Here is a 27,178-nt window from a genome sequence, read left to right as displayed (position 1 = left end):
AAACATCTAGGTGAAAAGAGCAAGTTGCTTAAGAGAATGTATGTTATGATTCCATTTGTGCTTTTTAAAGATATAAACAAATTTGTTTGCCTACAGAAAATTTTCCGAAGACTATTCAAGTATGCTACTCATTCTCTGTAAAAATATAATGAAGAAAGAAAGCCAAATCATTATCAATATTTCATGGCATGGAAACCGAAATGATTCTTTTTTAAAAAGCATTTTAAATGTAATATAAAAAATGGTAGATTTAAATCCCCATGTGCCTAAGCCATTATCAAAGGAATTTGATAGAGGCTGTAACAAAACCTCTTTCCTAAATTGTCTAACAGTGAACTTTAAATGGAAGAAAAGTTCAATGATTAGAAAAAATATTTGCTTACATAGACAAAGGATTTAAAAAAAATTCTAAACACAATGTTCATGCTACTTTAATTGGCATGTACATTAAAAATTGGAAAGCTCTAGCCACCGTGGCTCAGTGGTTAGAGCACAGGCCTGCACATCCACGGGTCACGGGCTCGATTCCCAGTCAAGAGCATGTACCTGGGTTGCAGGTTCGATCCCCAGCCCTGGTTGGAACGCGTGCGGGAGGCAACCAATCGATGTTTCTCTCTTACATCAAGGTTTTTCTCTCTCTCTCCCTCTCCCCTCCCTTCCACTCTCTAAAAATAAATGGAAAAAATTTCCTCCAGTGAGGATTAAAAAAAAATAAAATTAATTGTAGGAAATACAATATATAGATGATGTACTGTAGAATTGTATACCTGAAACCTGTATAACTTTATTAACCCATGTCACTCCAATAAATCCAATTAAAAATTTTTTTAAAAAAGAAAAAATTAATTGGAGAAATCAATGATTCATATTAGCATTAGTAATTACTCCTATTAACTGTTTCTTTAATTAAATGTGTCCAACCATATGAGGAACTAATATACTTTTGAATTTTTTTACAAATGACTAAAGTGACTTTGGTAGAGTGACACCATAACCCGGTAGCTGCTTTCCCAACTCTCTTAACAGACATATGAAAGATTAAGTGCTTGAATTTGAAACCAAGACAATAGGAACAGTATCACCCTTGTAATTCCCCTCAAAATGGCTTTTTAGATAACTAGATTTTTAATATATCTTTATTGATTTCAGAGAGAGGAAGGGAGTGGGAGAGAGAGAGAGAAACATCAATGATGAGAGAGTCACTGATCAGCTGCCTCCTGCACGTCCCTGAATGGGGATGGAGCCTGCAACCCGGGCATGTGCCCTGACCGGGAATCGAACTGCGATCTCCTGGATCCTAGGCTGACGGTCAACCGCCAAGCCACGCCCGGCCGGGCTAGAATAGATTTAAATATATAAACTCCTCATTTAGATCCGAGATCATATGGTTTTCTCTTATGTTCAATGGGTCAAAATGATATCTACTATCATATTAAATTCCTGCGTTAATATTTAAAAAGGTTTTCTTATCCAAGGGCAATGGACCAGAAGACATGTAGATACTAGTTCTGGCTCTGCCCCTTATAAGCTGAAACTTGTTGGCAAATCACAGAATGTCTCTGACCCTGTTTCCCTACTTATAAAATGAGAGGGCTTGACTGGATTACCTTTAAGCTCCTTTTCCAAGTCTTACTTGCTTTATGACAGTGAAAACTATCAAGTAAGAGACACATTTATTTGCTGATTCTTATTTGCTATACGACAGCAAAGAATGTTAAGGAAGACAGTTAAATTTCATATACAATTTTAAAATTATGTACGCCCTCTACTGGCGATTAAAATAGAACCATACTACAGGTGTGGGCAAAAGTAGGTTTACAGCTGTGAGTACATGAAGTATAGAGTTTATTCTTGTATTATTATTTATTGATTTGTATTTTCCCATACAAACAACTTTAAACCTACTTTTGCCCACCCCTGTACTTCCTTTAAGGTTTCTGCCCAGAAACCTTTTTCTGCAGGGCTGAACTTTTTGTTTGGCCTAAAATATGTATTTCAGATTACACTTTTTGTGCTGTTATTGGACAACTAACCATGCACCCTTTCATTTAAACACAATTTTATGCTCTTTGAAAAATTCTGAAATACAGCCTTAGTCAGATAACTAACTTTTATAGTAGTAAAATTTCCTTAGTCCATGTTGGATTTTTTTATTTTTTTTGAGCTAGCAATCTAAAGATGTTTACCTTTGGCAGCATAGGAGTATCCCTTTTCTTCTTTTTTTCTGAATTAGGATCATCTAATAAGTCTGGCTCAAAGGTATAAAGTTCAGTAAGCTCATTCATGGTAAAATGACGCTCAACCTGCTGCTGATCAACAACTCTAAAGGACAATGACTGCTTAGTTACTTGCCGATCATAAATCTTATCTTCCATGGTTCCCTTTGTGAAAAGAAGGAACAATATGTAAATAAGTAAATTTTGTAAACACAAAAGTTAATCAGGTAAAAATACAGTTATTGGTTAATATGAAATGGCAAAATGTCATAGTAATATCTACCATAAAGCAAATTGTATTAGCAGTGCTACTTAATTCATGAGAGATTTCATTTGTTCAATGTAGTTTTTCTTGACAAAAATCATTCTCTATTATCATACTAATATGATTCATGTGTTGCTTTACATATTTCTGAAGTTGGCAGAAGTAGGAGAGCAGTCAGATATCAAGGTAAACAGAAATAAATGAGTACACAAAATAAGAATTTAGGGGGTTATTGAAGTAAGACTGCAAGAGAGCAGCTTAATTCCTTTTTCAATGGACTATAATAAGCTCCTAGTAATCACTATAAAATGTCTTTATATCAAGTCTTACTTTCTATAATTTCAGGACAGGAAATTAACATAGCAAAAATGTCGTATCTATTAAATATTTAACACTCTAAACTAGAACATAAAGGAATTCTTAATTTAAATAATATGAAAGAGTTTACAGTGTAATTTACAAATTATGTCATGTGCTAAAGAAGATCAAATGAACAAGAACCTACCAATAAAAACCAGTCTCTGGCTGAGAAACCCAGATTTATAGGCAGGTGGAAAGGGTAGCATCTGTTCCCAAAGCAGATGCACCAGTTAAAAGAGCAACTTGATTCTATAAACCTGTATTACCCTGAACTACGTCCACCTCTTTGATTTTACTATTTTTCTTCAAGTTCAGTATCTGCTTTTTAATACCTTAGTTTTTATTTAAAGGTAATTACTTTACTATTATACAGCCTTTGTTATTATACATTCTTTGTTATTATAATAAGTTAACTTTTTCTTCTTATTTACTCACATTCTTCAAATTAAGGACTCTGGTGGCCACTGAAAACAATGATCATTTGACCTTTGTGTCTATAAGCAAATTAGATTTAGTTATTGGGTTTTCTATGTATGCTAAGTAAAAGAACTATAAATGTTTAACTTTCTAGAACTAGCCAGAAAATGCTATGGGGAGGGGGATAGGGAGGCCTGGATGAAAGAAGATGAAGGGATTAGCCAAAAAAACATATATGCATAGCCCCTGGACAGAGATAACAGTGTGGTGAAGGCCAGGGTGGGGGCTGGGTGGAGGTGGGTAAAAGGGGGGGAAATGGGGGACATCTGTAATTATGTTAACAACAAAAGAGAAGCTAAATCTCTTTACCCATACAAATCCATCTCAGTCTGAGAAAGTTGATGTTATAGATATGGAAGAACGACAAAACAGAAAATCACAATAGGCCAAAATTGACTTCTGCTGCTTTATGTATAGGAATGATGTTTTCAACTTTGTTTGCCTCTCTAATACATATATGTTCTGCACTCCAAAAATATTATCAGTTTCACCCAAAATTTCAATATGAAAAAAGAATAAGAATATAAATTATAAACCTACCTGAGCTAAGAACCTATATACATACACAGGTTTAGTTTGTCCAAAGCGATAAACTCTGAATATACTCTGGATATCATATGATGGATTCCAAGAAGCATCAAATATAATCACTCGATTAGCAGCTACCAGGTTAATGCCGAGAGATCCTGCTTTGGTGGAAATGATAAACAATCGTCCTCTGAAAATGAAAATACAGAATGAATGCTTTAGTAATGAGTGTTTCACAGATATTTTAATTACAATATGACTTTCTAATCCTAAGTTTTATGAACAATCAGGAATTCAGAGAATTCCTTTCTCACTGAAGAAAATAAGACATGCCTAAAGAGTCAGGTTGAAAATTTATATGCCCAGAAAGAATCTTATTGCTGGAAAATGAAATAGTCTGAATTAGGAATAAAGATAAATATGGAAATCACATGTTTATAATACATTCCAGGTATTTACAGATTTCTGTGTAAATGTAGAAAATTTAAGTATAGCTCAACAGTTCATATTGTGTTCAGTAGTATCACGAGCACTAAGTACATGTAAAAGGAGGACAATGCCCCATGAGCTAAGTGGGGGGTGACTAATACACAATTACAATAAGGGGTAATGAAGGTAAGGAAAGAAATTAGATAGCTGCAAGATACTGAGAAAGCTAAAATAGAATCAAGAAGACAGAGAGCTCCAGGAAAAAAAAACACCACACGAAACTGATAGATTGCCTGCTGTGTCAGAACACAAGAATTTATATTTCTGTAGAAGAATTTGGGAATGAGTGACAGGTTCATAGAAACTAAGGAAGTGGTAAAAATAAACTATTATTTCAACAAAAATAAACAGGTATACAAAGGAGGAAAAATAATCACAGTATTTCAAATTACTTCAGTGTGAATATTTAGATACAATAAATCATACTCTAAATTGATTTAGGCAAATATTATGAAATATATATACTGAGAAAATGAATGAGGAAAAGTGTGTGTCTGAATGTGGGTAAATTCCCACCTTAGAATGTAGAAAGGACATATGTAAGTAAATACCAGAAGAATTGCCAAGAGTTGATATTGGTTACCTGCAAGGAGTAGAAATCATAGGTAGAAAGGGGTTGCTCAAGGGACTATGAGCATTCCTTTAAATTTCTTGATAAATATCATGCTTGGTAGCTGCATAATATTCTATTGAATAAATATATAATTTGTTTACTGTTGGCAACTTAGACTGAGAAAACCACTGGAATATAATAAGCTCTCAACAATCTCCATAAAATGCCTTTGTACACCAAGCCTCATACGAGCACAGAACACTAAATTATACTCTGGCTTTTCAATGGTTTAAATTACCATTAAAAATCTATGATATTATGGTATGTGATAATAGGATACACAACCCGTTAAGTGTAACTGAAACTCTATAAAAAAACAAAACATACATACAATGTTAAGGGTAGTTATCCCTGGTCACTAGGATTACGATGATTATTTTTTTTCTTTATATTTCTGTAATAATACATACTCATTCCAAAAAAAACCCAAAAAACAGTGCTTTCTTTAATTAGTGGACATATATAAGGGTTTATGGGAAAATGCTTCCCCCACATTACTCCACTTATTTACATGTACTCCACACCTGCAAAAGAATCAAGCACAAAGAATAGCATAAACTATTTAGGTTAAAAACACACATACACAAAACACCCCCAGAATATAGAGAACTTCAAAACTCTATAGTATCCATCCACTAATGATGAGTTGCATGGGTTTAATAAGCATGTCTATCAAACTGTTATGCATCCCAAATACTAAGTTAGACTGGGAATACAAAAGATGAAAAAAATATCTAGCGGCTGTACTATACGAGACCACCAACTACAAGGAAACAGATACATAAACAAATGTAATGCAGTCTAATTTACAATAATAGAGGTATTTATTTATACAGTATACATGTGATCAATGACATCTTGTGGTTTTAAAAGCATACAAATGGGAAGTAAAATGGCTTAATTTTGTCCCCCCAAAAAACAAAGAAACAGAGACAAGTGACTGAACCAATATTATTATTTTACAGAACTGGAAACAAGATGACAGCATAGGTAACAGGTGGACCCGCCGCCTCCCGCAACCACACCAAAATTACAATTAAAATACAGAACCACCATCACTCAGAACCTCCTGAAATCTGACTGAACAGAAACCCTACAACCAGGGAACTGTAAAAGCATCAAGATCAGTAGGAGGGGCAGAGACGCAGGTGGATCTGGGCTGAACTGCAGAGACATGGCCTCCGGCCCATACCCAGTGCCACAGTTAAAACCCGGGAGGGAATCTCAGCTTCGGAGGTTTCCCGGAGGAGTGAAAGGTCCCAGTACCACAGCAGGCCCCCAGCCCAGGTCTCGAGGGCCAGGAAGAGAAATCCCCACAACTTCAGGCTGTGAAAACAAGCTGGGACTGTCGCTGAGGGTTGCAGAGGGTGCAGGAGTCCCAGGTAGCTCATCTTCAAGGGCCCGCACACAGACTCACTCAGATGCGCTCCCTCTGGGACCCAGCGCCGGGCAGCAGCTTCAAAGGAACTGGGGACACTTGGGGAGGAACAAACCTGCCTGAAATTGGGGGAAGAGGTGGAGGGGCAGCTTTCTCCCAGGCAGAAGAGCTAGCAGAGGCCATTGCTCCTTTGATAAGCACTCCTCCCACACAGCCAGCAGGCAGGCACAATATACGAATTGCCAGCACCTGACTCACACCTTTGCCCCACCCTATTGATACCCGGAGGCCCAGCCCCTCCCTACCTGCAAGCTCATCCAAGACATTTCCAGTGGCTTTTCTGTGCAAGTGGCCTCTTGAGCCTCATGCTTAGGACGTTCCTAAAATCTCTCAAAGAAGCAGCATCATGCACCATATGTCTTGATAAGTGGCCCCAGGCCTGACACCAGTGGCAGCCTTCATTAGTTCACAGCTTGGCCTGTCCTGGACAACGACAAGCCCAGGACAAGTAGCAGCCATCTGTGATTTGCTATGTAGCTCATGCTAGGTGGCCTTGGTCAAGGCACTGGCAGAGCCTGACTTTGCACCTCCCGAGAGGCCCCAGAGACACTGCACCTGGTGGTCAGATTAGATCATGCTGGATTACAACCCTTACACATCCACGAGTGACACACTCAAGGGGTGCACTTGGTGATCACCAAAGCTCCACTGAAGTAAATCCTGCTCCATAGGGGTGTCTCCACTAGATCAGCTCTTTGGTTGTAGTTGCAGCTGATCCTCACAGCCAAATAGCGTGGGGGTCAATTCCTCCCAGGGACACCAACAACAACCAAGGCTCAACTACAAAAGGACAGTGCACACAGCCCACACAGGGGAGGACCTAGAAGGCCCAGCTCAGGTGACTGGGGAGGCTGAGCCACTGGGTCCTACAGGACACCTACTAAACAAAGCCACTCTACAAATTCCAGGAGACACAGCAGCTCTACCTAATACATAGAAACAAATACCCGAAAGCAGCCAAAATGTGGAGACAAAGAAACATGTCAGAAAGGAAAGAAGAGAAGAAATCTCTAGAAGAGGAACTAAATGAAATAGATCCAAGCAAGCTAACAGATACAGAGTTCAGAATTTTGTTTATAAGGATGTTCAACCATATTAGTAAGAGTATTAAGAAAATACCTGAGAAAATCGATGACATAATAAAGTATTAATTTGAAATGAAGGCTATATGAACTGAAATGAAGACTAATCAACAGAAGAGGATGCTGAAAAGCAAATCAGCAATTTGGAACATGAAAAAACAAAAAACACCCAACCAGAAGAGCAAAAAGAAAAAAGAATCCAGAAATGTGAAGATAGTATAAGGAGCCTCTGGGACAACTTCAAGAGGTCCAATGTTCATATTATTGGAGTGCCAGAAGGAGAAGAAAGAGACCAAGAAATTGAAAACCTATTTGAAAAAATAATTACAGAAAACTTCCCTTACCTGGGGAAAGAAATACACTTACAAGTCCAGGAAGCACAGAGGGTCCTAAACTAGAGGGACCCAAAGAGGCCCATAGCAAGAAACATCATAATTAAAATGCCAAAGGTTAAAGACAAAGAGAGAATCGTAAAAGCAGCAAGAGAAAAGCAATTAGTTACCTACAAGGGAGCACTCATACGACTGTCAGAAGTTTTCTCAACAGAAACCTTGCAGGCCAGAAGGGAGTGGCAAGAAATATTCAAACTGATGAAAAACATAGAACTACAACCAAGATTGTTCTACCTAGCAAGGCTATCATTTAGAACCAAAGGTAAGATAAAGAGCTTCATAGATAAGAAAAAGCTAAAGGAGTTCATCACCACCAGACCAGTGCTACAGGGAATACTGAAGGGTCTTCTTTAAGAAGTTAATGAACAAAATAATCTGAGGAACTAAAGAGATCCAGAAACATAGATGCATGTAACAGACGATCATATTTCAGAGTAAAGAGGGAAGGGAGGTGGAAGGTGGGAAGAGATTAACCAAAGAAGTTAGATGCATATATGCATAACCCATGGACACAGTCAATAACGGGGTGAAGGCCTGGGGAGGGGGTGGGAGTGAGGTGAAGGGCGTCAATTGGGAGGAAAAAATGGGACACCTGTAACACTTTCAACAATAAAGACAAATTAAAAATAAATAAACAAATAAATAAGTAAATAAAAAATAAATAAGAATTCTTTTACATGACCAGCCGGCGTGGCTCAGCAGTTGAGCATCAACCTATGATCCAGGAGATCGAAATTCGATTCCCGATTAGGGCACACACTCAGATTGCAGGCTTGATCCCCAGCAGGGGTGGTAAAGGAGGCAGCTGATCAATAACTCTCTCTCATCATTGATGTTTCTGTCCCTCCCTCTCCTGTCCTGTGAAAACAATAAAATATATATTTTTAAAAAATTATTTTAGCAAAGAAAATATTTACAACTATTTAACCTCCAATATTACTCAGGCTGCAATATGTAAATCTGTACTGAGATAAATTAACCAGAATAATTTTAGATTTTTAAAAAGATACTAAACATCAGGGAGATTAAACATGGTGGCAGACTGAGTGGAAGCTAAACTGACACTTTCCCGGGACCAAACTGGAATTAAAACTAAAACATAGAGAAACCATCCTGAATAAGCAACTACAACTGAAGACAAGTTGGAGAGCACCCTCATAACCAAGGAGGAAAAGTGAAAACCACATAGAGACTGGTAGGATGTTCAGAGGCATGAGAGGGCTGGTTGGGTTCCCACAGACAGCAGCTGAAGGTCCGTCCGGAGGGATATCTCAGCTGTGAGGGGTTCAAACTGAGGACTCTGGGGCCTAAACTCCAGGGTGGGCTTCCAAGCCAAGAGCACCAGAACTGAGAAAGGTGCCCACATAACATCTGGTTGTGAAAAGCAGCCGGGTTTCTTTCTGCCAAGGTGAGACAGCTGGAAATGCAAGCACCCTTTTAAAGAGACAATACACAAAATTTCACACGCAGCCACTCACCTTGGGCTCCAGCAGAGGGAGGGCAGAGTGGACTGGAGGGGTATGAGGAAAGTCTAGGGTGTGGGCTCTGGAGATAGAGTTCAGAGGGCACCCTTCTGGATTCCTGTACTGAGTTATTGCCCCTTACCACACAGACAGACATTTACTATCCAAGCAGATTTTTTGTCTCCCCATTGTGGCTGCCTGTTTGGGTTTGTTTCTATTTATTAGGTAGGCCTGCAAGGACTCTCAATCTTTTTAGAAGGTCTCTGGTGCAGGCCAATGTCAGATGCTGTTTGTGACTGGCCTTGAGTACCCTGTTTGGAGCTATCAACAACCCAAACAGCTTGAGGTCCCCTCTGTTGGGGCTGGGTGCATTTGCACAGGACCAAGATGCACACCAAAGTCTGCTTTTCCAAGGCTCATGTCCAGAAGCAAATCAAGCAAAGACTTAAAACACTCTGAAGTCTGCCTCTACCTGCAGGCTGATTATTCTGATTCTCTTAATGAGCCTGAGGCTGTAGAAACTCCAGGGGGTAGGGCGAGAGATTTTCCAGCAGGGTGGGATAATTGCTTACCCCACAGGCTATTTAACATCCAACATTATTCAGGCTGAAAGCCCCAAATAAAAGAACAAGAGAAGTCTCCAGAAAAAGAGCGAAATGAAATGGAGAGAAGCAACCTATCAAATATAGAATTCAGAATACTGACTGTAAAGATGCTCAACAGCATGAAAAAGATATGAAAACTATGAAAAATGACCAGTCAGAAATCAAGAATGACATAACAGAAACAAAGAATACATTGGAAGGAATAAACAGTAGATTAGAGGAAGCTGAGGACCAGATCAGCAAATTAGAAGACAGGGTAGAAAAAAGCACTCAATTACAGATCCAAAAAGAAAAAAAAAACAATTAAAAAAAAGGACAGTCTAAGGGAGTTATGGGACAAAATGTAATGTAACAATATTCACATCATAGGCATGCCAGAGGAGGTCGAAAGTAAGAGTTAGAGAACCTGTTTGAAGAAATAATGGCAGAAAACTTCCCTAACCTGGTCAAGGAAAAAGTCACACAAGTTCAGGAGGCACAGAGTGTCCCAAACAAGAACCCAAAGAGGTCCATGCCCAGTCATATCATAACTAAAATACCAAAAATTCAAGACAAAGAGAGAATATTAAAGGCTGCAAGACAAAAGCAATCTGTTACCTACAAAGGAGGTCCCATAAGGCTGTCAGCTGACTTCTAATCAGAAACATTACAGGCCAGAAGGGAATGGCATGAAGTATTCACGGTAATGCAAAACAAGGATCTAAAACAAAGACTACTCTATCCAGCAAGGCTATCATTCAAAATAGACTGTGAAATAAACAGCTTCCCAGAAAAAAAAAGGCTAAAGGAGTTTATTACCACCAAACCAGCATTGCTGGAAATGTTAAAGGGACTGCTGTAATTAGAAGTAGAAATAGAAGCATTGTAAGAAATGTTAAAGGGACTGCTGTAACAAGAATAGAGAGAGAAAAATATAGGCATAAAGAATTAAAATGGCAATAAATAAGGACCTATCAATAAAAACCTTAAGGACTTTAAGGGAGAAAGCAACAGCAATACAGTCACAGTCGTGGACTTTAACACCTGAATTCACTGGATAGATCTTCCAGACAAAAAGTCAACACAGAAACAGTGACTCTAAATGGCACACTAGATCAGATGGATTTAATTGCTATTTACAGAACATTTCACCCAAAAGCTGCAGAATATACATTCCTCTCAAGTGCACATGGGTCATGCTCAAAGATAGGCCACATGTTAGGACACAAAACAAGTTTTTACAAGTTCAAGAAGACTGAAACCATATCAAGCATCTTAGATCACAATGACATGAAATTAGAAATCAACTACAGTAAAAACACTCAAAAATATTCAAATGCATGGAGGCTAAATAGCATGTTATTAAACAGTGAATAGGTTACCAATAAGATCAAGAAAGAAATCAAAACCTTCCTGGGAACAAATGAAAATGAACACACAACAACCCAAAATCTATGGGACACGGCGCAATCAGTCCTAAGGAGGACATTCATAACACTACAGGCCTACCTCAAAAAGCAAGAAAAAATTTTAGTAAACTATCTAACCGTATAACCTAAAGAATTAGAAAGCTCCCCTGTGATGCCATCCGGACCAGGGCTTTTGTTTGCTGGGAGTTCTTTTAATTAATTTATTTTTTTATTACTGCTTCAATTTCATCAGTTGTTATTAGCCTCTTCAGGTTTTCTGATTCTTCCTGATTCAGTTTTACATGATCTCACTCATATGTGGAATCTAATGAACAAAATAAACTAATGAACAAAATAGATCCAGAGACTAAGAAGCAGGGAACAGGCTGATGAATCTTAGTGGGAAGGCAGGGGTGAGGGAGTGGGTTGGGCGAGATTAATCAAAGAACTTATATGCATATATGCATAACCCATGGACACAGACAATAGTGTGGTGAAGGCCTGGGGGAGGGCGGATGTGGGGTAGAGGGGATTGATGGAGAAAAAAAGGGGAGATATCTGTAATACTTTGAACAATAAAGATAAAAATTTTTTAAAATACTAAACATCAGTATTAAAGTATACACTAAAAAAAAGTATGCATGAAAAACAAAAACAATTAAAATATCAACCGTTATTTGAATACTGTTGCTTTATAGGTCTATTGGTAAAAACATGTATTTTGTTAGGCCTATACCTAAAAGTAGAATTGCTGGGTCATAGGGTATGTGTATGGTACTGTTAAAGCTGAACAAATAGTTCTTCAAACTGGTTATTCCAATTTACATTCCCACCAGCATATTATGAGAGTTCCAGTTGTTTGTTCCAGATCCTTGACAACTCATGGTATTGATTTTTTTTATAACCTTTGAAAACAGTTTAAGGGTCACAAGAATGTGCAACAGGAATATAGCAAATTCCCAAGTACCCATCACACAGTTTTCCCCAATGGTAATAACTTACATAACTACAGAACATTGTCAAAACCAGGAAATTGACATTGGTATAATACTATGAACTCAGGTACAGAACTGATTTAAATTTCGCGAGTTTTTCTATGTATATTTTTGTTAGGTTTATAGTTCTGATAAATTTTACCAAGTAGGTAGAACCATGCAACCATGACAAAAGTAGGATAAAAACTGTTCCATTACCACGCACACACACACAAAATGCTCCTTTGTGTTACTCTAAGTATTTACAACCTACCCTTAACCCTAATACCTGGCAACTCCTAATCTGTTCTCTATCACTATAATTTTGTTATATCAAGAAAGCCACATGAATGGAATCATACAGTATGTAACCTATGAAAACTGGCATTTTTCACTCAACAGAAAGTCCATTCGACCCATCGAAACTGTTGATTGGATCAGTATCAATAGTTCATTCCTTTTTTATTGCTGGGCAGTATTCCATTATATGGATATACCACCATTTATTAATCGATTCACACGTTAAAGGTTATCTGGCTTGTTTCCAGTTTTTGACAATCACAAATAAAGATGCTGGGAAGACCTGTGAATAGGTTTCTATGTGAAAATACGTTTCCAATTCACTGGCATAAATATTAAAGAGCGTGACTGCAGGGTCGCATGATAAGCATGTGTTTGTTTAGTTTTAAAAAAACTATGAAATTGTTTTACAGGAAGAGTACTTGTATCATTTCACATTCTTACCAGCACTGAAAAAAGATACTCAGTTTCTCTGAAACCTTGCCAGCACTTGGTATTGTCACTATTTTACATTTCAGCTATTCAAATAGATATGAAGCAGTATCTCCTTTCAGGTAATTTCTATTCCCCTATTGCCTAGTGATATTGAATGTTTTTTTCATGTGACTACTTCCCATGCATAGATCCTCTTCAGTGAACTGTCAGTTTAAGTACTTGGCCTTTTAAAACTGAACACTGATCATTTTCTTACTGTTGCACTTAGGGAATTTTTATGAGCCCTTTGTTAGATATGCATTTGCAAATATTTTCTCCAAGTTTGTGGCTTGTCTTTTCCTCTTCTTACAGGGTATCTCACAGACAAGTTTACAACTTTGATTGTTCAATTATTGATTTAATCTTTAATGAAATACATGCCTTTGGTACATGATTAAAAACACTTTTGCCTAGCCCTAGCTGGTTGGGCTCAGTGGTTAGAACATTGACCCTCAAACTGAAGGGTCTTGGGTTTGGTTCTGATCAAAGGCACATACCTTGGTTGCAGGCTTGATCCCTGGCCCCATCAGGGCATGTGTGGGTGACAACCAATCGATTTCTCTCTCACATTGATGTTTTTCTCCTCTCTCTCTCTCTTTAAAAAGCAATGGAAAAAATATCAAGTGAGGATTAAAAATACACACACACACACACACACACACACACACTTTGCCTAACCTTATTTCCTGAGGTTTTCTTCTATGTTTTCTTAACAAGTATGTTTTACATTTATGATCCACTTTCACTTCACTTTAAAATAGGGTGAGGCTTAGGGTCAGGGTTCATTTTCAGTCTATGAATAACCAATGGTTTCACTTCCATTTGTTTTATTTAATTATATTTTTCAATTAAAATTGAAATTTAATATTATATTAGTTTCAGGTGTACAGCATAGTGATTAGGCAATTATATAATTTGCGAAGTGATCCTCCCAATAACTCTACTACCTTACTTGACACCATATATTTACAATACTATTGACTTTATTTCCTATGCTATACTTTACATCCCCATGAGTACTGTGTAACTACCAATTTGTACTTCTTAATCCCTTCATCTTTTTCACCCAGCCTCCCAATTCCCCGTCCACCTGGCAACCTTAAATTGGTTTTCTATATCTATGAGTCTGTTTGTTTTATGTTTTTCTTATATTCTTTAGATAACACATATAAGTGAAATCATATATTTGTCTCTAACTTATTTAACTTAGCATAATACCCTCTAGAGCTATTGATGTAGCAAATAGTAAAATGCCATTGTTTCATATGGCTGCGTAATATTTCATAGTATATATGTACCACTTCTTTATCTATTCATCTATTGATGGGAACTAGGGTTGCTTCCATATCTTGGCTAATAGGACTTCAATGAAAACAGTGGTGCATATATGTTTACAAATTAGTGTTCTAAATTTCTTTGGATATATAATGAAAAGTGAAATACCTGGATCATAAGGAACTTTTATTTTTAATTTTTTGAGGAATCGCCATATTGATTTCCATAGTGGCTGAACCAATCTGCATTCTGACCAACAGTGCATGAGAGTTCCCTTTGCTCCACATCCTCATCAACACTTGTTTGTTAATTTACTGATGATAGCCATACTGACAGATATGAAGTGATATCTCATTGTGCTTTCAATTGGCATTTTTTTGGTGATTAGTGACATTGAGCATTTTTACATATATCTATAGGCCATCTGTATGTCCTCTTAGGAGAGATGCCAATTCGGGTATTCTGCCCATTTTTTAATTGGACTGCTTGTTTTTTAGTGATGAGTTGAATGAGTTCTCTATAAATTTTGAATATTAACCCCTTATTAAATATATAATTGGCAAATATATTCTCCCATTCAGTAGGCTGACTTTTTGTTTGATTGATGGTTTCTGTTGCAGTGCAAAACTTTTTAGTTTGATTTGGTCCCATTTTGTTTTTGTTTCCCTTACCCAAGGAAATATATCAAAAAAAATATTGTGGAGAGAAATGTCAGAGATTTTACTGCCTATGTTTTCTACTAGGAGTTTAATGGCTTTTGATCTTACATTTAAGTCTTTAATGCATTTTGAGCTTGTTTTTGTATATGGTGTAAGAAAGTGGTCGTTTCATTTTTAAAAATGTATCTGGTCAATTTTCCCAACACCATTTACTGAATACACTGCCTTTGCCTCATTGTATGTTCTTGCCTCCTTTGTTATACATAAATCAACCACATAGGCTTGGGTTTATTTGGGGGCTCTCAATTCTGTTCCATTGATTTATGTGTGTTTTTATGCCAGTGTCATGCAGTTTTGATTACAATAGCTTTGTAGTACAGTTTAATATGAGGTAGTATGATATCTCTAACTTTGTTCTTTTTTTTTTTTTTTAATCTATCCTCACATTGTTGAAAGTACTACAGATGTCCCCTTTTTCCCCTCATTGAACCCTTCCATCCCACATCCGCCTCCCCCCACAGGCCTTCACCACACTGTTGTCTGTACCCATGGGTTATGCATAAATGGATATAAGTTCTTTGATTAATCTCCCCCTCCTACTCCCCCATCCCCACCTTACCTCTGAGATTTGTCTATTCCATGCTTTAATGTCTCTGGATCTATTTTGTTCATTAGTTTATTTTTTTAATAGATTCCGTATATGAATGAGATCATGTAAAACTGAATCAGGAAGAATCAGAAAAACCTGAATAGATCAACAAGAACTGATGAAATAGAAGTAGCAATAAAAAACACTCCCAGAAAACAAAAGCCCTGGTCCGAAAGGCTTCACAAGGGACCATCACCAAGCATTCTACTTCTTATTACAGCATTCCCTTTAACATTTCTTGCATTGCTGATTTGGTGGTCATAAACTCCCTGAGCCTTCTTTGGCTGGGAAATTTTTCATTTCACCATCTCTTTTGAATAACAGCTGTGATAGAGTAATCTTCGTTTCAGATCCTTGATTTTCATTTCCTTGAATACTTCATACCATTCCCTTCTAACCCGTAGAGTTTCTGATGAGAAATCAGCTGACAGCCTTGCAGGAGCTCCTTTGTAGGTTAACAACTGCTTTTTTCTTACTGCCTTTAAGATTCTACCTTTGTCTTGAATTTTTGGCCAGTATGATGTATCTGGGTGTGGCCCTCTTTGGATTCTTCCTTAGAATTCCCTATGCCTCCTGAACTTGTGCAACTTTTTCCTTGACCCGGTTAGGGAAATTTTCTGCCATTATTTCTTCAAACAGATTCTCTAACCCTTGCTCACTTTCTTCACCTTATGGTATTCATATAATGTGAATATTGTTACATTTCATGTTGACCAACAGCTCCCAAAAACAATCCACCTGTTTTTCTGTTTTTTTCTTTCCGGATCTCTGATTGAGTGATACCTTCTTCTAATTCACTGATCCAATCCTCAGCTTCTCTTAATTTGCTGTTTATCCCTCCCAATGTATTCTTTATTTCTGCTATGTCATTCTTAATTTCCTTCATAGTTTCCATATCTTTAATCATGTTGTTGAGCATCTTTACAATCATTACTCTGAACTCTGTACCTGAAAGATTGCTTATCTCCATTTCATTTATCTCTTCTTCTGGAGAATTCTCTTGTTCTTTCATTTGGGGTTTGTTTTTTGTCTCAACATTTTGGCTGCCTGTTTGGATTTGTTTCTATGTGTTAGGTGGATCTTCCAGGACTCCCAGGCTTTTGGGGGGGGGTCTCTGGTGCAGGCCCATGTCAAACACTGTTTGTTGCTGGCCTTGGGTACGCTGTTTGGAGCTATCAGTGATCCACAGCTTGTGGGACCCTCTGCAAGAGCTGGGTATGTTTGGGAAGGCCTAAGATGCACACCAAAGTCTGCTTTTCCAAGCCCTGGGTTAAGAAGCAGATCAGGCAAAGACTCAAAGCACCCAGAGGACTGCCTCCAGCTGAAGTCTGATTGTTATTTTTAGTCTCTTAATAAGCCTCAGGCTGTAGACCACAGCAAGTCCTAAACTCCACAGGAGAGGCGAGAAGTTTTCCAATGGGTGGGGCAATTGCTATCCCCAACCCCCAGGAGTAAGCTGCCTGGATGGTAAAGGTCTGCCTGAGAAATATGTCCTCTGGAGTATGGGGAAATGACTTAGGACAGGAATCAAGATGGCTGCCCTCCAAGCTCTATCTGCAGAGACAGCACCACTGTATTCTCCTAACACAGCTCTAATGCACTCTGCCCACCCTCCATGGGAGCCCAAGTTGAGTAGCTGCACATGAACTTCAGTCTTGGCACTTTAAAAGGCTGCCTGTATTACCAGCCTTCTCTCCCTGGCAGACAGAAATCCCGCTTTTCACAGCCAGTTGCTATGTGGGTACCTTTCTCAGTTCTGGTGTTCTGGGCTGGGAAGCCCAGCTTGAAGTTTAGACTCCAGAGTTCTCAGTGGGAACTCCCCATAGCTCAGATATCCTTCCAGCTGGGCTTCCTATGGGAGCCCAGCCAGGCCTCTCGCGCCTCCACACTTCCTACCAGTCTCTATGCGGTCTCCACTTTACATCCTCGGATATAAGGGTTATCTCCAGCTATCCTTCAGTTGATTATTCAAGATGTTTGTGTTTTTTTTTAAAAAAAATACATCTTTATTGATTTCAGAGAGAGGAAAGGAGAGGAAGAGAGAGAGATAGAAACATCAATGATGAGAGTCACTGATCGGCTGCCTCCTGCACGCCCCCCACTGGGGATCAAGCCCGCAACTCGGGCATGTGCCCAACCAGGAATCAAACCCCAATGGCCTGGATCCTAGGTTGACACTCAACTGCTGAGCCACGCCCAGCCGGGCTCAAGATATTTTTTCTATATTTTAGTTGTAATTCCAGTTTGGTCCTGGGAGAGTGTCAGTGTAGCTTCCACTTAATCTGCTGCCATGTTGGAATCTCCTGTTCTTTCTCAAGATTGCTGTGGCTATTCAGGTTCTTTTGTGACTCAATATAAATGTTGAGATTATTTATTCTACATCTGTAAAAAATGCCATTGGTATTTTTATAGGGATTTTGTTGAATCTACAGACTGCTTTGGGTAGTGTGGACATTTTAACAATGTTAATTCTATCAATGAGCATAGTACATGCTTCCATTTATTTGTATCTTCTTCCATTTCCTACTTTAATGTCTTATAATATACCCAGTAATGATCTTTTACCTTATTGGTTAAATTTGCCCTAGGTATTTTTTTGATGCAATTGTAAATTGTACTGTTTTCTTAGTTTTTCATTCTTATAGTTAATTATTGGTGTATAAAAGTACAATGGATTTCTGATTATTAACTTTCTATCCTGCTACTTCACTGAATCCATGTATCAGTTCCAGTAGTTTTTGGTGGAACTTTAGGGTTCTCTATATATAGTATCCTTTTTTTGTTGTTTAATGTATCTTTTTCGATTTCAGAGAGAGGAAGGGAGATGGAGAGATAGAAACATCAAAGATGAGAGAGTCATTGATTGGCTGCCTCCTGCAGGTCCCCGAATGGGGATCGAGCCCACAACCCAGGCATGTGCACTGACCAGGAATTGAACCACAATCTCCTGGATCCTAGGTCGATGCTCAATGACTGAGCCATGCCCAGATGGGCTCTATATATAGTATCTTGTCATCTGAAAATAATGACAGTTTTACTTATTTCTTTCCAGTTTCGATGCAGTTTATTTATTCTTGTATGATTGTTGTGGCCAGGACTTCTAACATATTGTTGAATTATAGTGGGGAAGGTGGAAAACCCAGTGTTGTTCCTGATATTAAGGAAAGGCTTTTAACTTTCCCCTGTTTAGTATATTAGTTGGGGGTATGTCATATATGGCCTTTATGATGTTGAGGTATGTTCCCTCTATTCTCATTTAGCTGAGAGTTCTTATCATAAATAAGGTACTGGATTTTGTCAAATGGTTTGTATGCATCTATTGATATGATATGATTTTTATCATTCATTCTGTTTCTGTGGTATATCAACATTAACAGACTAATAGAACCAATATTGCATTCCAGGGATAAATTCCACTTGATCATGTTGTATGATCTTTTTAATGTATTAATGAAATTGGTTTGCTAATATTATGTTGAGGATTTTTGCATCTAAGTTCATCAAGGATATTGGCCTATAATTTTCTTTTTTGTAATATATTTGTATGGTTTGGAAATCAGGGAAATTCTGGCCTCATAAAATGAGCTTGGGAGTCTTTCTTCCGCTTGAGTTTTTTGAGATAGTTAAAAGAGGATAGGTGTTAATTCTTTGAATATTGATAAAATACACCTGTGAATCCATCAAGTCCAGGACTTTTGTTTGTTGGGAGTTTTTAATTGCTGATTCAATTTTGTTAGTAGTCATCTGTCTTTACAGATTTTGTTTCTTCTTGATTCAATCTTGAAAGATTGTATGTTTCTAGGAATTTACCCATGTCTTTCATGCTGTCCAATCTGTTGGCATATAATTGTATTTTTGTACAATCATTTGTATTTCTGTGGTGTGAGTTGTTATTTCTCCTCTTTCATTTATTATTTTACTTATTTGGGTCATCTCTCTGGTCCTCTCTTTTTTCTTGGTGAGTCTGGTTAAAAGTTTATCTATTTTGTCTGTCTTTTCAATGAACCATCTCTTGGCTTCATTGACCTTTTGTATCATTTCTTTAGATTCTATTTTGTTTATTTCTGCTTTGATCATTGTTATTTCCTTCCATCTACTGACTTTGGACTTTGTTGTTCTTTTACTCATTCTTTTAGATGTAAGGCTAGATTATTAATTTGAGATATTTTCTTTCTCCAGGTAGGCCTTCATGCTACAAATTTCCCTCTTAAGACTAGTTTCACTGTGTTGCATAGATTTGGGGTCCTTGTATTTTCATTTTCATTTGTTTTTTGATTTTTTCCTTGATCTCATTGTTAACCATTTCATTGTGTTTTGTTTTCTTTTATTAATTTTTAAATTTTTTTACTGAATCTATTAGTGTGACACTCACGGGTCAATAAAACCATGCAGGCTTCAAGTGTACAACCCTACTATGATGATATTACTGTTGATCTCTCCTTTCAGGTCCATCAGTATTTGCTTTACATACTGAGGTGTGCCTGTGTTGGTTGCATAAATGATTACAAGGGTTATATCCTCTTCCTGAATTGATCCTATTATCATTATGTAATGTCCTTCTTTGTCTCTTATATAGCCTTTGTTTTAAAGTCTACTTTGTCTCTCATAGATACACAACAGACTGACAGTTGTCAAAAGGGAGGGAAGTTCTGGGGCTGTGAGCAAAAGGTGAAGGGATTAAGCAAACAAAACAACGATAACAACAAAAATTCATAGACATAGACAACAGTATGGAGATTACCAGACGGAAAGGGGTGTGGTGGTAGGTAGAAGAGGATATAGAGGGTATAAATGGTGAGTGAAGGAGACATGACTTTGGGTGGTTAACACGCAGTATTATATACAGGTGGTATATTACAGAATTGTACAACTGAAACCTATATAATTTTATTAACCAACGTTACCCCAATAAATTCAATAAAAAGTAAAAAAGTATGTATTAAGGCTACTTTGTCTCAAATAGAGACAGAATCATACAGGGAATAGATTGACAGATGTCAGAGGGGAGGAGTTTGGGTGCCTGGATGAAAAAGGTAAAGCAATTAACCCCCAAAAAACAAAACAAAAACTCATAGTCCTAGCTTGGTAGCTCAGTCAGTTAGAGCATCATCCCAATATGCTAAGGCTGTGGGTTCAATCCCCAGTAAGGTCATATACTAGAATCAACCAATGAATGCAAAAATAAGTAGAACAACAAATCAATCTATCTGTCCATCTCTCTCCCCCCCCATAAAATCTATCAATAAATTAAAATAAAATAAAAACATCATAGACACAAACAACAGTATGATGATTCCCATAGGGTAATGGGGGTGAGAGTAGGTAGAAGAGGGTAAATGAGTGATAAGTGGTGACAGAAGGAAACTTTACGTGGTGAACACACAATACAATATACAGATGATGTATTATAGAATTATACACTTGAAACCTATATAATTTTATTAACCAATGTCACTCCAATAAATTTAATAAAAATTTTTAAAAAATAAAATCTACTTTCTCTCATATAAGTATTGCTACTTGTTTTTTCATTTCTATTTACATGAAATAGCTCTTTCCAACTCTTTACTTTCAGTTTGTGTGTCTTTCAAAATGAAATGGGTATATTGTAAATAGCATATATTTGGGTCTTGTTTTCTCATCCATTCAGTTACCATATGTCTTTTGATTGGAGCATTTAAGTCATTTACATTTAGGGTGATTATTGATAGGTACGTAGTTATTGCCACTTTATTATTTATTTATTTATATTCATGTTCCTTTCTCCTCTTCTTCTTCTGCTTAAAGAAATCACTTTAAAATTTCTTATAATACTGGTTTGGAAGTGATGGACTACTTTAGCTTTTTCTTCACTGGGAAGTTCTTTCTCCTTCAATTTAAATGACAATCTTGCTGTTTAAGAGTAGTCTTGGTTGTAGGTCCTTGCTTTTATTCCCCTTTGAATATTATCTGCCAATTCCCTCTGACCTGAAGTGTTTCTGTTGATAAATCAGCTGAGAGTCTTATGAGAGTTCCCTTATAGGTAACCATCTTTCTCTTACTACTTTTAAGATTCTCTCTTTGTCTTTAACCTTTGCCACTTTCTGATGTGTCTTGGTGTGGGTCTCTTTGGGTTCATCTTATTTGGGACTCTGCACTTTCTGCACTTGTGTTTGTTTTTTCCTTAGCCAGGTTAGGGAAGTTTTCATTCATTATTTCTTCAAATATGTTCTCAATCTGTTACTCTATCTCTTCTCTTTCTGGTATCCCTATGATATGAATGTTATTACACTTGATGTTGTCCCTGAGGTCCATTAAACTATCCCCATTTTTAAAATTGTTTTTTTCTTTTTTTGCTCTTCTGATTGGGAGTTTTCTGCTACCTTGTCTTCTAAATCACGGATTCGATTCTCTGCTTCATATCACCTGCTGTTGATTTCTGCCAGTGTATTCTTCATTTCAGTTAATGTATTTTTCATTTCTGATTGGTTCCTTTTAACTTTTTTATGCTTACAATCTCTTTGTTTTCATTCTCACTGATTTCATCCATTCTTCCCCTACATTCCTTAAGCATCCTTATAACCAGTGTTTTGAACTCTGTATGTGGTAGATTGTTTGACTCCATTTCATTTAGTTTCCAACCTCATAAGAACAGCAGTTTATTTTCGTAAGAAATCATGGAGGCGAGAAGGAAGTGGTGCGATATTTTTCAAGTGCTGGAAGAGCTGCTGCTCCAAAATTCTATATCCAACTAAAATATTCTCCAAAAATGAAGAAGTCAAGAAATTGTCAGTTGAAGGTACTCAGAGAATTTGCTGCCAGTAGATCTCCCCTGAAAAAATGACTAAAGAAGTTCTCAAAAGATAGGAAATGATAGAAGGAATGCTGAAACATCAGGAAGGAAAAAACAATAAAAAGAACAAAATATACGAGTGAGTAAAATATTTCCCTTCTTTTAAGTTTTCAAAATTATGTTTGATAGCTAAAGAAAAAATTATTACACTGTCTTCTGTGGTAACATATTTATGTAGATAAAACACTTAAGACAATTATATTATAAGTGAGAGAGACAAAAGGATAAAGTTTCCCAATTTCAATCAAAATGTTAAAATGATGACACCAGTAGGCTATGGTGCTATGTATATATAATGTAATAATTAGAGAAATCACTATAAAAGTTATAGAAAGACACACTAAAAACACTATATATGAAACAGTGGAATTCCACAAAAAATAAAAGTAACACACACGAAGGGGTGAAAAAAGAAATCATAAATAAACTAAACAACCAAAAAAAAGGGAAAGCATACAAATTGAAAAAAAAATAAAATGGCAGACTCAAACTCTGTATTAAATGGTTGTACACCTGAAACTAATAATGTTATATGTCAATTATACCCCAACAAAAATGTAAATAGTTTATATAAACCATTTAAAAGAAAATTAACAGAATGAGTAAAAAAAGGATGACCAAACCATATGCTATCTACAAGAAGCTCATTTCAAATATAATAAAGTAGGTAGGTTGAAACTAGAGGGGTGAAAAATATATGACCTGAAAACATCAATGAAAATAAAGTAGGAGTGGCCTAGCCTGTTTTGCACAGTGGTTAGAGCCTTGGCTTCTGGGCTGAAGGGTTACGGATTCAATTCCGGCCAAGGGCATATACCTCAGGAGCAGGCTCAATCCCTGTTGAACCCTGGCCCCGTTTGGGGCATATCAGGAGGCAACCAACTGATGTGTCTCTCTCACATCGATGTCTCTCTCTCTGTCTCTCTCTCTCTCTCTGAAAAGCAATAGAAAAAATTACTGTGGTGAGGATTTAAAAAATAAATAAATAAAGCAGGAGTTGCTATCAGTACCAGATTTAGTAGGTTTCAGAGCAAAAGATATTATGAGGGATAGAGAGGGATATAGCAAACTTAACTGTGTATACACCAAAAATAGAGGTGAAAATATGAGAAGCAAAAGAAGAAAAAACAAACTCACAATTACAGTTGGAGGCTTCAACCCTCCTCTCTCAAAAATTGATAATCATGCAGAAAGAAAAGCAGCAAGTAAAAAGAAGAACACAAACAACTCCATCAAAGAACAGTATCTGATCAACATTTACAGAACACTCCACCCAACAACAGGAAAATAATCATTTTTTCAAGGACCCATCTATGATATACCAAGATATACCAAATCTTGAGCCATAAAACAAAACACACCAAATTTAAAAATAATTAAAATCATACAGAGTTATTCTCTTAACAGACCCGAATCAAACAAGAAAGCAGTAACAAAAAAAAATAATGGAAATATCTAAATGCTTGTAAATTAAGAAACACACTTCTTTCTAGCTATGATTCAAAGAGGAAGTCTCAAAGGGAAAAAAACACACTGAACTGAATGCATATGAAAATATATCAAAATTTTTATGACACAGCTAAAGCAGTACCAAGTAGGAAATTTACAACCCTAAATGTTTGTATTAGAAAAGAAGAAGAAACAAGATGGCAGCGTAGGGAACAGCTGTACCTGCGGGCTCCCGCAACCATATCAAAATTACAGCTAAGATATAGAACCACCATCACTCCGAACCTCCTGAAATCTGGCTGAACAGAAGCCCTACAACCAAGGAATTGAAGACGCATCGAGACCAGTAGGAGGGGCAGAAATGCAGGCGAATCGGGGCTGAATCGTGGAGATGAGGCCGCGGGTGCACACCCGGTGCCGAGGTTTAAGCCCGGGAGGGACATCTCCCTGGTGGAGGTTTCCTGGAGGAGTGAGGGGTCCCAGCCCCACATCAGGCCCCCAGCCCAGGGCTCCAGGGCCGGGAAGAGAAGTCTCCACAACTTTCCGCAGGGAAAACCAGTGGGGACTGTGGCTGAGGGACTCAGAGGCTGCTGCAGTCCCATGCAGCTCCTCCTAAAGGGCTGGGACACGAACTCAGCTGCGCTCCCTGAGCCCCAGCGCCCAGCAGCAGCTTGAAAGGAACCTGGGACACTTGGGGAGGAACGAACCAGCCTGAAATCGGGGCAAGAGGTGGAGGGGCAGCTTTCTCCCAGGCAGAAGGGCTGGCAAAGGCCATTGCTCCTTTGGCGAGCCCTCCCCGCACAGAGCTGGCAGAAAGGTGCCATATTAGAATCGCCAGCACCTAACTCACACCTCTGGCCCCACCCCAGTGATTCCCGGAGGCCCTGCCCCTCCCTATCTGCAAGCTCATCCAGGCCATTTCCAGGGGCTTTTCCATGCAAGTGGCCTCTCAAGCATCATACTTAGGACTTTCCTAAAATCTCTCAAACAATCAGCAGTGGTCCTCATACAGCTTGATAAGTGGCCCCAGGCCTGGCACAAGTGGCAGCCTGCATTGGTTCATAGCTTAGCCTCTCCTGGACACCTCCAAGCCCAGCACAAGTAGCAGCCAACTACGGTTTGCTGTGTAGCTCATGCTGGGTGTCCCTGGGCAAGGCACTGGCACAGGTTGACTTTGCACCTCCCGGGAGGCCCTAGAGACAGTGTACCTGGTGGTCAGACTCAATTACGCTGGATTACAACCCTACCACATCCACGAGTGACACACTCAAGGGGCCCACTTGGTGAATGCCAAAGCTTCACTAAAGTAATCCTGCTCCATAGGGGTGTCTCCAGCAGAGCAGCTCTTTGGCTGTAGTTGCAGCTGGTCCTCACAGCTGATTGATCTGGGGGCAATTCCTCCCAGTGACACCAACAGCAACCAAGGCTCAACTACAACAGGACAGTGCACACAGCCCACACAGGGGAGCACCCAGAAGGCCGAGCTCTGGTGACTGGGGAGGCTGAGCCACTGGACCCTACAGGACACATAGTACACAAAGCCACTCAACAAATTCCAGGAGACATAGAAGCTCTACCCAATACATAGAAACAAACACCTGGAAGCAGCCAAAATGTGGAGGCAAAGACACATGTCACAAGGGAAAGAACAGAAGAAATCTCCAGAAAATGAACTAAATAAAATAGAAAGAAGCAAGCTAACAGATAGAGAGCTCAGAATTTTGGGTTATAAGGATGTTTAAGCAGACTATTAGGGAAATAACTGAGAAAATTGATAACATAATAAAGTACCAATTGGAAATGAAGCCTACACGAACTGATAGGAATAATTTACAGGGAATCAGCAGTAGAGTAGAGGATGCTGAGAATCAAATCAGCAATTTGGAACATGAGGAAACAAAAAACACCCACCCAGAAGAGCAAAAAGAAAAACGAATCCAGAAATGTGAAGATAGTATAAGGAGCCTCTGGGACGACTTCAAGAGGCCCAATATTCGTATTATTGGGGTGCCAGAAGGGGAAGAAAGAGACCAAGGAATTGAAAATCTATTTGAAAAAATAATGACAGAAAACTTCCCCTACCTGGGGAAAGAAATAGACTTACAAGTCCAGGAAGCACAGAGGGTCCCAAACAAGAGGAACCCAAAGAGGCCCACAGCAAGACATATCATAATTAAAATGCCAAAGGTTAAAGACAAAGAGAGAATCTTAAAAGCACAGCAAGAGAAAGGCAGTTAGTTACTTTTAAGGGAGCACCCATACGACTGTCAGTGGATTTCTCAACAGAAACCTTGCAGGCCAGAAGGGAGTGGCAAGAAATATTCAAAGTGATGAATAACATGGAACTGCAACCAAGATTGCTCTACAGAGCAAAGCTATCATTTAGAATTGAAGGTCAGGTAAAGAGCTTCACAGATAAGAAAAAGCTAAAGGAGTTCATCACCACTAGACCAGCACTACATGAAATGTTGAAGGGTCTTCTTTAAGAAGAAGCTAATGAACAGAAGAATCTGACGAACTAAATAGATTCAGAGACATTGATGCATGCAACAGACGATCATATTTCAGAGGAAAGAGGGAAGGGGGGGTGGAGGGTGGGAAGAGATTAACCAAAGAAGTTATATTCGTATATGCATAATTCATGGACACAGTTAACAAAGGGATGAAGGCCTGGGGAGGGGTGGGAGTGAAGTGGAGTGGGTCAATTGGGGGGGGGGGGGATGAGACAACTGTAATACTCTCAACAATAAAGATAAATTTTTTTAAAAAAAGAGGAAAAATCTCAAATCAAATTAGTAATCTAAGAGAGGAAAAGATGGCTGCATTCTAAGGAAGTTCCGTCAGCTTGCTCCCAACACCTGACCAGGCTTGTGGCTAATCTGCAAAACCAGCTGGAAAAAGCTGATCAGAAATACTGGGAGTGGGAAGCATGGAGCGAGGACAGGAGAAAATGTGAAGTGGGTGAGTCAACTTGCACAGCTGCCCAGCAAGGCTGGAAAACAGGAGGGAAGGTGTAGCAGTACAACATCTGTCCCCTGGGAGCATGGGGTCTCAGCCACATACATGGATCCCCAAACCAGAGCGAGGGAAGGGAAGGGGAGTCCACGTAGCACTGGACAGTGGGAATCAGTGGAAATTCAGTACATAGAGGGTGGGGATCCGATCAGAGTCCGAGGGAGGGCTGCTCAGCAGAACTCCAGACTGGCTGAGGGGTGTGATCAGACCACTTAACAGGGGATCTGAGGGGTAG

General features: G+C 38.5%; 1 protein-coding gene across 20 annotated transcripts in view; it reads right to left on the bottom strand.

The window, feature by feature from the left end:
• Nucleotides 1–27,178, bottom strand: part of ATRX (ATRX chromatin remodeler) — a 264,806-nt gene that overhangs the window by 33,917 nt on the left and 203,711 nt on the right. For 19 of the 20 annotated variants that reach the window (XM_081125145.1, XM_081125148.1, XM_081125154.1 and 16 more), the window contains 2 exons: nt 3,859–4,036; nt 2,187–2,381 (listed from right to left, as the gene is read on the bottom strand). In XM_081125145.1, coding sequence (XP_080981271.1) covers nt 2,187–2,381; nt 3,859–4,036 — 373 coding nt within the window. Of the gene's footprint in view, nt 1–1,241; nt 1,337–2,186; nt 2,382–3,858; nt 4,037–27,178 lie in introns of those variants that run through there. The other variant, XM_081125152.1, reaches the window with a different exon arrangement.

Source organism: Miniopterus schreibersii (assembly GCF_964146895.1).
Source record: "Miniopterus schreibersii genome assembly, chromosome: X".
NCBI lineage: Eukaryota > Metazoa > Chordata > Mammalia > Chiroptera > Miniopteridae > Miniopterus > Miniopterus schreibersii.
This window is presented reverse-complemented; position numbering and strand designations above follow the sequence as displayed.